The following is an 11820-nucleotide window of genomic DNA, read 5'->3' as shown; positions in this document are numbered from 1 at the left end:
GCAACAGGCATCATTCTGGTATGGTTTTTTTCAGCTGGGGGTCAGCAGCATTCATGAAAAAAGCAATCATAGCAGCTAATTAGCCGCTGGATCATTTTTACAAGCAGTGGAAAGGGACCCCCCACCGCCTTCCACAGCTTTCTAGGCTCTCCCATCCCACAAGAGAATCAGAGAATGCAGCCTGAAGTTCCACAGAGCTGATCGGAGACTGGAATGCCTCTAATCATCTCTATGGTCTTGGAAGCGACAATCATTTCATCATTTCCATTTCACCGTATATAAACAGCACCATTTTAAAATAGGGAAAGCATCTGATCACACCGATCTTGGTGTGATCAGATGCTTTAAAGGCAGAGGAGAGATCTAAAGTCTAATAGACCCCAGATTTCTCAGAAGAGTACCTGTCACTGCCTATTGCTATCACAGGGGAAATTTACATTCCCTGTGATAACAATAAAAGTGATCCCTCCCAAAAAAGGGACAGTGTAAAAATAAAGAAAAAAATTCACATAAAAAAAAAAATCACCTCCCCCCTTCCTGTGCTCACATGCAAATGCGAATGCAAGCGTTGGTCCAGGGTCAGTATGGAAACAGAGATTGCAAAGGCGAGTGCAAGCATCAGTCCCGGGTAAGTATGTAAACAGAGATTGCACCATGCATGTGAGGTATCACCGTGAAAGTCAGGCCAAGGCCAGGGATTTTAGCACTAGACCTCCTGTGTAAATATAAAGTGGTGACCTGTAAAAGCTTATAAAGCATCACTTATCAATATTAAAAATGTACATAGTTTGTCGCCATTGCACAGACGAGTGCAATCTTAAAGCATGTCATATTTGGTATCCATTTACTTGTCGTAACATCCTATTTTATCAGTTTGGCAATATACTATGTTTTTGTGCATTAAAATTCAAAAAAGTGTATATTTTCCAAAAAATTAGCGTTTGAAAAATCCTCACCCAAATACTGTGTGATATAAAAAAATATAGTAGAAGCAAGTAGTAGAACTCAAATGACGTCTTTTTGGAAAGTAGACACTCCAAGGTATTTGCTACGGGGCTTGGTGAGTATTTTGCAGATTGCATTTGTTGCCAGAAATTTTTGTAAAACGAAGAAAGAAAATTAAAATTGATTTTTTTCTTTTCATTTTGTTTTCATTTTCAAACCCCTGTGACAAAAATTATTTCTGAAAAATACTCACCATACCACTTATACAATTCCTTGGGGTGTCTACTTTCCAAAAAGGGGTCATTTTGGGGGGTGGGGGGTGTTTGTACTATATAGGCATTTTAGGGCCTCCAAAACTGTGATATGTAGTGAGGAAGTGATATGAGGAAATATGCCCTTTGAAGCTTGGATGTGGTTATTGGATTTTGGAGCCTGCCAAAAAGTCTCTCAGATGTGGCTAGGCTGCCAAAAAGTCTCTCACATGTGGTATCCCCATACTCGGGAGAAGTAGCAGAATGTGTTTTGGAGTGTTACTTCACATATACGGGCAGCACAATAGCTAAATGGTTAGCACTTCCGCCTGGCAGCACTAGGGTCATTGGTTTGAATCCCAGCCACGGCACCACCTGCCTGCAGTTTGCATGTTTTCCCTGTGCCTGTGTGGGTTTCCTCCGGGTACTCCGGTTTCCTTCCACACTCCAAAGACACGCTGGTAGGTTAATTGAATCCTGTCTAAATTGGCCCTAGTATGTGTATGTATGAATGTAAGTTAGGGACCTTAGATTGTACACCCCTTGAGGGTTAGGGACTGATATGAATGTATAATATATATATATATATGTGTGTGTGTGTGAAGAGCTGCGTAAATTGACAGTGCTATATAAGTACCTGAAATAAATAAATATACCCATTTGTAATATTAATTTTTTAATATCCAAACTTTAATTCGGTCTTTAGTAGTTTTTGAAATATATGCTGGCAGAATATATATTCCCTCTTAATTGGATGTGAATGTGAGGTTTTGTATTTCAGTGGTCAGATGTGAATTATTTGTGTTTGAGTCTAGGTAATCAGTAGAGGTTTAAAGTCATGTTTTCTTTTAAAATACTCATGTAATGTATACCATATTGTGAATTCTTATAATGAGTCTGAGAGTTTAAATTGTAGTCATAAATCAAGGATTTTGACAGTTGTATGTAATATAAGAACTTCAGAAACCTTTTTCATAGTTTGTATGTCAATCATGATAATGACTTGGTGGTTTGAATGGGAACACATGTTTCTATTCAAGTTGGGAATGATTATGGGAGTAGTTTAGAAGCCCGCGAATTTGAAACAAAGCTTAATGGGAGGACCTAATTTCTCATGCATTTTAAGTATGCAGCTTTTCAAAGAACGAGGCAGAAGGCTCTCAGATAGACTACACTTCACTTCATTCACTCACACACAGAGACATTCTTTTCACACACTCTTACTCAAAGCACATGCTTGGACAAAGAACAAAAGAATAGCACATGGTCATTTCTTAAACTAGGCCAAGAAAACTTCTATCTAAGCTATGCAAAGGAACTACATTATTTCCTAATATCCAAGGCAATTTATTCTTTATTTTTATTTCATTTTAAGCTACATATATCTGAATTTACTGTTTTTTATTGACTTTGTATTTTTGGTGTGTGATCAAATAAAGTCACACTGCTCATACTGACCTGGTTTTCATAAGGATTTCTTCCCACTACCATCTACAAGAACCTAGAAATATTAATAGAGTTTTTTCATAACTCTGGAAATCTAACATTATTGGCGAGTGCCAGCCATTCGATTTTTCCACGTTTTTTCAATTTATCCTCGCTTCTTCAGAGGGGATTGAGATGAACTATTTCTATTGATTAAGCTTCGGAAAGATTGCAGAACCTGGAACGGAAAACGTTGGTTGTGGAGATTTGAGGATTCAAGTGGTGACCAGAAAAGTCTCTAAGTCAGGACAAAAGAGGAAATTTACTACATTCGGTGAGTAGAAAAATGGAATTTATTGATTCATTAGCTAATGAAAGTAAATTGGAATTTCAAGGTTTAGCTAGCCATGCTTCTGATACTGGTTTATGGAAAGCTATGTATGATCAATGTATGCAGGCTAATGTTGATATTGATAGCTCTAGATTTACGTTTAATAAGATGAAAAGAAAATTGCGTAACATTGTGAAGCTAGTTAGAGTTTTCAATTCTATGGTGTTTGAATTGCCAGAGAAAAATGTGGTTTGTGTTGTTAAGACAGATAGCAAAAATGTCTTACAGAGTACAGACATGCAGGATACTGTTGAATCCAATTGTGCAAATTGTGAAACTTTTTGTACCTATATTGAACATCTTGAGCAAGAAATTGAATCTCAAAATGTTGCAATATTAAAAAATAAGCAAATAGCTGTGGTAGCGAAGAAAAAACAATCAGAAACGGCCCTAGCCTCATTTATCCCGGACTCACCCAGGGGTGATGAGGAAGGCAGTGAGACTACTGTTCAGAGACAGAAATTACTTGCTAGAGCATCTAAGTTGAAGTTACAGATTCAGGATCAGTTAATGAAAATATTGAAGGATATACCAGCATATAACATGAGAGAAAATTCATTCCATAATTCCGATGTTTTTGAGAATTTTTGTGATAGGTTTCAATTAACTGATGAGCAAAGAAATCGCATTTTTGGGTTGTGGATCCCCAGTTTTATGGCTCGTAGGTTAGTCAAGACTCCTTTCATGAATGAGGATGATATAGAAATTCATAGCAATGCTACTGATAGACTACGACAGTTATTACTGTTCACAACAGGAGAGGAGACACCTAGTTTGGAAATTTTAGACTCCTTAAGAGCTACTATTAATGATGACCCTTATGATTTTAGGATTAGATATTCTAAGGCATACAGGATGATTTTTAATTTACAAGATGAGACCCCTGCTATGGTCAAGGATTTTGTAAAAAAATTTAAGTACCTTGATCCAGCATCTTTATTGATTGCTAATGAAAAGGATAATTTGGATGACGCTGCCTATATTATTGACAAAATTAGGAGACAATTAAAGCTAAATAATGTAAGACCAAAAATTGCTTTAATTGAGAATAATTATCCTAAGACTGACAGTCAGGATAAATTCAAGACAGGAAATGCTGCCCCCCGCAGGAATGACAGAGTAAGACAAGGGAATCAAAGACCACTCACTTGTTACTATTGTGCAAAACCAGGGCATTTGAAATGGCAGTGTAGGAAGTTTTTGAAAGACATTCAGATGAGAAATTTGGGTAAAGAAAATGGACTTATTTCTCCTGAACCGTCAGCTCCAATTCGTTCACAGGAAGTTAAGTCATCTTCACCCTACGCTCCTCTGATCAGAGAGATTAGTGAAATGTCAATTAGTAATGGAGGAAATGTGAACAACTCACATTCATCCAATACTTCAAGACAGCCACTATTACCTTCACCATGACTAGCAAAAGAAAAGGAAGTTGAACTCCATTGTCTGGAATATGTAGCTCCAATTTTCTTGGATAAGTGTGGCCGCCCTTATGTAAAAGCTAAAATTAATGGACAGAAATCTTCAATTCTTTTGGATTCAGGAGCCCAAATAAGTGTTTTAGGCATGAAAATACCAATTCCATCTAATGCAACAGTATGCACAGTTGTAGGTTTCAATGGAAAAGGTGATGTTCAAGCAAAAAAATGTAAAAATGTGTCTTTTGAAATACCAGGATGTTCGCAAATGGAGATAGACTTTTGGTATTGTCAAGGATCAGAGAACATTATTGGTGCTGATGTTTTGTCTCAAAGAGGGTGGATACTTGATTTAGCCAATGGCATTGTTTGGCAGGGCTCTGCTAATCGTAAGCCTATGGTAATTGACCCAACAGATTATTGTGAAGTCGGTAGCATCTGTTTGACAGAAGCAATTGATGCTGACTATAAATGGCCAGATACTGGAGATAATCTGGAATTGAAACAGTTAGTACAACTACACAAAAAACTGTGGAGTCAAGGTAAAAATGAAGCTGGACTGTTCAAAAATATTGAAGTTAATATTCAAGGCAAAGACCATCCCCCATTAAAACAATACAAGTTGCCGCCAGAATCTGATGAACCTGTATCAGTAATCATACAAGAATTTTTGGAACAGGGTATCATCAGGAAAGCTAATTCAGTTACTAATAATCCTTTGTGGGTAGTGGCAAAGCGTGATGACCCTAGTGCATATAGATTATTGATAGATCTAAGAATGCTAAACAAATACACTCCAAGTTGTACACCCATTGTGGCAGAAACTCCAGACATCATGTCACAAATAAATGCCAATGCGAAAGTGTTCTCTGTTCTTGACATTGCAAATGGATTTTTTAGTATTAAATTGGCTGAGAGTTGCCAATACAAGTTTTCATTTGTCCACAGAAATGTGCAATATTGTCTCAAACGTCTTCCAAAAGGATATCATTCTGCTAAGTATATCTTACATCAGGCATTAGCAAATGTTTTGTCTAAATTTTCTAGACCTGATTGTTTAATTCAACATGTAGATGATATCTTGCTTATGACGAATTCTGACACTGAACACAGGACTCTCTTAGCAGAATTGTTTACACTTCTGCAAGATGAAGGTCTCAAGCTGAATACACGCAAAGTTCAGCTCATGAAAAATGAAGTAAAATTTCTTGGAGTTCTGATTGGTCCAGGAAAGAGACAGCCTTTACAGGAAAGAATTGAGTCTATTGCGTCACTTCCTGTACCAACAACATTCAAAGCACTGAGACAGTTTTTGGGTTTGGTAAATTTCTCTAGAGATTTTATCGAATCATTTGCAGAAAAAGCCAAACCATTGTATGATTTGTTGAAGTACAATGAGGAAAATGTATTTGGTCCTTGGACAGAAATACAGCAAAAAGCTTTTGAGATGTTGAAAAATGATTTGCAAACAGCTCCAGCTTTGGCTACTGTTGATAAGCAAGCACCATTTGCCTTGCAAGTGCATGCTTCAGAAACTGCAATCTCAGCTGTCTTGATTCAGAAACAGGGAGGAGTCTGGAGAAGTCTTGGATACTTCTCACGTCTGCTTACCCCAGTAGAGAAAGGTTTTGATGATTGTGTCAGACAACTTGTGGGAGTACATTATGCAGTAAAAGCAACAGAGCATATTGTAGGATTCAACAAAATTATTCTACAAACTCCACATAGCACTTTGAAGTTTCTTTTTGAGAAAAATGTTCCGGGAGTTTCCAACCAAAGATTTTCTCAATGGTTGTTGGCTCTATCACCTAAGCAAATACAGGTTGAACATAATGCCAAGTATGTCCTACCTCAGTTGATGGAATACAACGGGTTAGAACATGAATGTTTATGTGAAGTCCAAGAAACTTCCTCTCCTCTTTTCCGTAGAGAGGCAGAGAAAATTGATGAACCTGTATTTGTTGATGGTTCTAGATACTGTATGTCAGGTAATTATTACAGTGGATATTCAATTTGGTATCCAGAGCGTAATTATTCCATACAGCACAAATTGCCAGGACATTTTTCAGCTCAAAGGGCAGAACTTGAAGCAGTAAAAACTGTGTTGACATTAGACAAGGAAGAGAACAGAAGTCCATTAGTGATCTACAGTGACAGTTCATATGTTGTACGTTCCCTGACAGATTATTTACCAATTTGGAAACGTAGAGGTTTTGTAGATGCATCTAACAAAGTCCTAGTGCACAAAGAGACACTTGAATCAATTTTTAAGCTAGCAGAGGAAAATCCTATTGCCTATGCAATTGTAAAAATTCCATCTCATAGGAAGGACAATGATGAGATGAGTGTAGGCAATAGAACAGCTGATCTCTTAGCAAAGGAAGCAGCTTTACATGGAGTACCAGTGATGCAGTCTGAACCAGTCTCAGTTAATGTTGTTAGGAAGACAGACACACAGATTCCCTCCTTTGCAGAAGAACAGAAAAGGGATCCATCTCTTTCTGCTTCTCAGGTTGATCCAAAATTTCCCTTTATATGTGAATATGGAATTTTGTATCATGACTTAAACGGGTTTCTGCGTCCTGTTATACCGCAGCATCTACAGGTAGAATTTACAAAATACAATCACGAAAGCCTAGGTCACATAGGTAAACAAAGATTGCTTGAAATACTCAAGGAAAAATTTTACTGGGACAAAATGGAAGAAACAGTAGACAGTGTAGTTCAATCTTGTCTAATCTGTGCTCAAGTGAATCCTCGACCAAAGGGTCAAAAACCTCCATTACAAAGAACTCCTCCAGCAGATGGACCATGGTCCACATTACAACTAGACTATATAGGACCGTTACCTACAGGTAAAAATGGGTACAGGTATGCTTTAGTTGTAGTTGATGTTTTTTCAAAATGGATTGAAATCTTGCCTGTTCGCAAAGATGATGCATTAACAACTGCTAAAATGCTAATTAATCATGTTTTTCCAGTCTGGGGTATACCAACAAACCTCAGTAGTGACAGAGGAACCCACTTCACAGGTAAAATAATGCAGGCAATGTGTAAAATCTTGGGTATACAACAGAGATTTCATGTGCCCTATCATCCACAATCTGCAGGTATTGTGGAAAGAATGAATAGGACTGTCAAATCAAGGATTGCAAAAATGTTATTAGACAGAGGAAATACTTGGGTTGATGCTGTACCATTGGTTCTGATGAGTGTCAGAAGTACAACATCTTCTGCAACACAGTATTCTCCTTTTGAGTTAATGACAGGAAGGAAGATGCGTATTGTTTTTCCCCATGAACCGTTTTTGTCAACGCCGCAAAAAGAGGCAATAGAAAAAACAAAGTGGTTACAGATGTTGCAAGACAATCTGAACACTATTGTACCACATGCAGCTACTCGCATGCAAAGAATGGTTCCTCCACATTCTTCTAAGTTCGAAAAAGGAGGACAAGTAATGGTAAAAACTTTCAGAAAAACTGGACCATGGCAAAGCAACTGGGAAGGTCCATTTGATATTTTGGATGTTCAAGGAGTAATGGTACAAGTGCAAAGACCTCTTACTTCAGTAAAAAATGCGCGCAGACAACAAACAATGTGGGTGCACAGTGACCAATGCAAATTGTTTATACCGAGATAATGATACTGCATTTCTTTTGCAGACATGGATTTCAATAATCCGGAAGAAACAAAGCATCGCAGATTCCAAAGAAAAATAAACATTACAACAAAAGAACATAAGGAAAATCAAAGCAGTAGAAAGAAAAGACTTATTACAGGATTGATTTTTTTCTTAGTGACAATGACAATATTAGTAATCTACAACATAAACTTTTCCAGCAATGCAGAAGTTAACAAGACTGAAGCCCTACATAAGAAAAACACTACACTTATTAGGAACAAAAGATTTTTTCCTAAAGACAGTAACATTAATACAGCTGAAGACTTGCTAGGATATATGTGCATAGGTTATGGTAGAACTTGTTGTTCGGAATTGTATTTCGTTCATAATAATGATATTGAAGTTAGAGCTAAAATAGAGTCTAAATCAAAATTTGTTAAAATGCAAGGATCTTATAGGATCAATAACGAAACTAGTAACTTTGAATGTAATTTATCCGATATGGGATACTGGTTAATAGTTTTAAAGGGAAATGAACCTACTATTTGGTCAGGAGATATTTCCATAGACATGTTAAATACTGGAAATATAGGTAGTTCTAAAACAGATATTTGGTATCAATTACAAAGTTATTCACACTTTCTTGATCCTGAACATTTGAATATTAATGGTAATGAAAAAGAGGACATAGTGAAAATATGGGATTTCCAAGTGACAAGAGCTTTGGTTCAAACTAAAGTCAAAGTAATTGTTACTGTGGTAGATTTGATTGTCCCAGAGATAAAAATATCTCCTCAATCATTAAGACTTGTAGAAGGAAAGGATAATCTGAATTTGATGTGTAATATACAAATACACCTACCTCAAAATTCATTATTAACTTGGAAAAGGAATGGTGAATTTTTGGGAAGTTTTCTTCATGATAAAACTGATGTTATCCATAAAAGTATTTTTGGTAATTTGAACTGGGATAATGATAACTTTGTGTATCATCAAAACACTATATCAATTAATGATACAGGTATATATGAATGCTGCATATCAATAGAAAATTATCCAAAGAAATGTGTAAATACAAATGTAATTGTACTATCCCCTAAAAGAACGCAGTGTACGGATAAGAAATTTATTCCAGCCAGTCCCTTCCAAATTAACCATTTCCAGACCAGACTTCTGTTGAGAGAAGGAAAATTTGTTATTATAGTGTGGAACTTTAACATTTCAGAATGGAAAATCTCAACAAGGTTTCCACAATGTAAAGAACATCTGGTTAACATGGAATTAGGTATTGAAAGATGGTTTGGTACTGATATTAGGAATCCTCACAGGAATAAACGTGGTATAGTTGAAGGTATTTTAGGAGGAATAGGTACTATTGGTAGTATTACAAATAGCATGGACATTAGTACACTAAAGTCTGATCTCGAGACAGCCGGTTTAGTGGGAAGCAATAGTATTAAAGTACAAAGAAACTTGAATCAAATATTGGAAAATATGGTGATTAAAACAGCCTATATTATGGGTCCATCTATATTACACTTAGAGAATATTACTCTTAATTTAATGTCAAGTGAACAGCATTCCCACATAGCCAGAGCATGTTTAGAAATTCAGATGGAATATTCCACAAATTTTAAAATAATAGCTCAAGCTTTTCAAAGTGGAATAACTCCTATAGGTATTGTACAAAATTTACCAAGAGAGTATGTATATGCCATAAACCATACTGATCTGTGGGTAAATAAGTGGATTGGATGTTATCAGAACATATGCTATAGTTCTTCAATGATTCCTGTAGCAGGAAAAGAACAAATGTTGGTTCCAATCACTGTCTTGGGATTACCAGTTAGCAACACACAGTTACTATATTATCATCTGCAATATACAGATTTTGCATTTACTGATAATAATTTTGAGTTAGAACAATTAGATCTGTCTTCATGTTTACAATTTCAGTCTAAAGTGATTTGTCTACCTAATCAAGACAAAGGTATATTTCATTCTTGTTACCATAACCATACTCTATGTTCAGCAAGGATAGAAAAGGTTAAAACCACTTCTGAGTTAATCTCAATTGTAGATAAAAAGAAAGTTTGTTTTCAAGTTATGTCTGACTCAGAAAGGGTTCAATCCTTCTTCTCTTCTTGTACACATACAGAAAATTTAAGTCGAGGTTTGTTCTGTATAGAAGGAGATATTTCAGCAATAAGTGTTAATGGGATGAGAATGAATTTAACAAACATGCTTATGAAAAATATAAGTGCTCTTCCCATACAGTACAATATATCTCAAGTGGATGAATTCCCATGGAGAGATTGGGCAAATGTTATTCAAAAAGATGAAGGTTTACTGATAGCATTATCAGATGAACTTCAAAAAGCAGAAATATTATTTAAACATGAACAAGGGAGTTTAAAAGATATAGAACATGAATGGTCTGAATTTTCAGGTCATTCTTGGTGGTCAAAATTTAAACGTACTGTATCAATGTTGGGAAAAACTTCAATTGCATCTGCAGCAGGAAATATTTTATTACATCCTGTAATAATTATTTTTATTATTATCGTATTATGTATTATATTTCAATTATGTTTGATGTGTAAAATGAACAGTTTCTATAAGCGAATTAGAAGTGAAATTAGGAAAGGAGATAATCTATTACAAGATATACTTCAGAGGAAACTACTTTCTGGTTATGCTGACTCAGTTACAAATAATGATACATTTGAGATTACTAAATCAAAACCTGAGTGTTTGTGATATAAATGATGTGTGCTTGTTATAAATTAATATGAATTTCATATTTCAGAGGGGAATGTAATATTAATTTTTTAATATCCAAACTTTAATTCGGTCTTTAGTAGTTTTTGAAATATATGCTGGCAGAATATATATTCCCTCTTAATTGGATGTGAATGTGAGGTTTTGTATTTCAGTGGTCAGATGTGAATTATTTGTGTTTGAGTCTAGGTAATCAGTAGAGGTTTAAAGTCATGTTTTCTTTTAAAATACTCATGTAATGTATACCATATTGTGAATTCTTATAATGAGTCTGAGAGTTTAAATTGTAGTCATAAATCAAGGATTTTGACAGTTGTATGTAATATAAGAACTTCAGAAACCTTTTTCATAGTTTGTATGTCAATCATGATAATGACTTGGTGGTTTGAATGGGAACACATGTTTCTATTCAAGTTGGGAATGATTATGGGAGTAGTTTAGAAGCCCGCGAATTTGAAACAAAGCTTAATGGGAGGACCTAATTTCTCATGCATTTTAAGTATGCAGCTTTTCAAAGAACGAGGCAGAAGGCTCTCAGATAGACTACACTTCACTTCATTCACTCACACACAGAGACATTCTTTTCACACACTCTTACTCAAAGCACATGCTTGGACAAAGAACAAAAGAATAGCACATGGTCATTTCTTAAACTAGGCCAAGAAAACTTCTATCTAAGCTATGCAAAGGAACTACATTATTTCCTAATATCCAAGGCAATTTATTCTTTATTTTTATTTCATTTTAAGCTACATATATCTGAATTTACTGTTTTTTATTGACTTTGTATTTTTGGTGTGTGATCAAATAAAGTCACACTGCTCATACTGACCTGGTTTTCATAAGGATTTCTTCCCACAACCATCTACAAGAACCTAGAAATATTAATAGAGTTTTTTCATAACTCTGGAAATCTAACACCATTACATGCATGAGCCATATATAATTTAAGAGACAATTTTGTTTAAAAAAAAAAAAAAAATGTAA

The 11820-nt window shown here is 35.5% G+C and overlaps 1 protein-coding gene across 1 annotated transcript; it reads left to right on the top strand.

Annotated features, from left to right (window-relative positions):
- The first annotated feature begins 2827 nt into the window (after positions 1–2827).
- LOC149467916 (uncharacterized) lies at positions 2828–11664 on the top strand. Its single transcript, XM_089671066.1, has 2 exons — positions 2828–2955; positions 8093–11664. The coding sequence occupies exon 2, from the start codon at positions 8095–8097 to the stop codon at positions 10810–10812; it is 2718 nt and encodes a 905-aa protein (XP_089527192.1). The 5' UTR covers positions 2828–2955; positions 8093–8094; the 3' UTR covers positions 10813–11664.
- The last annotated feature ends 156 nt before the right edge of the window (positions 11665–11820 follow it).

Source organism: Staurois parvus, unplaced genomic scaffold (genome assembly GCF_062004578.1).
Source record: "Staurois parvus isolate SC_StPar_1 unplaced genomic scaffold, SC_StPar_1.0 ptg000097l, whole genome shotgun sequence".
Taxonomy (NCBI): domain Eukaryota; kingdom Metazoa; phylum Chordata; class Amphibia; order Anura; family Ranidae; genus Staurois; species Staurois parvus.
This window is presented reverse-complemented; position numbering and strand designations above follow the sequence as displayed.

Bases quoted from the DNA above. Each gene is read 5' to 3' on its own strand.
- LOC149467916 (XM_089671066.1), top strand. From the start codon at position 8,095: ATGGATTTCAATAATCCGGAAGAAACAAAGCATCGCAGATTCCAAAGA.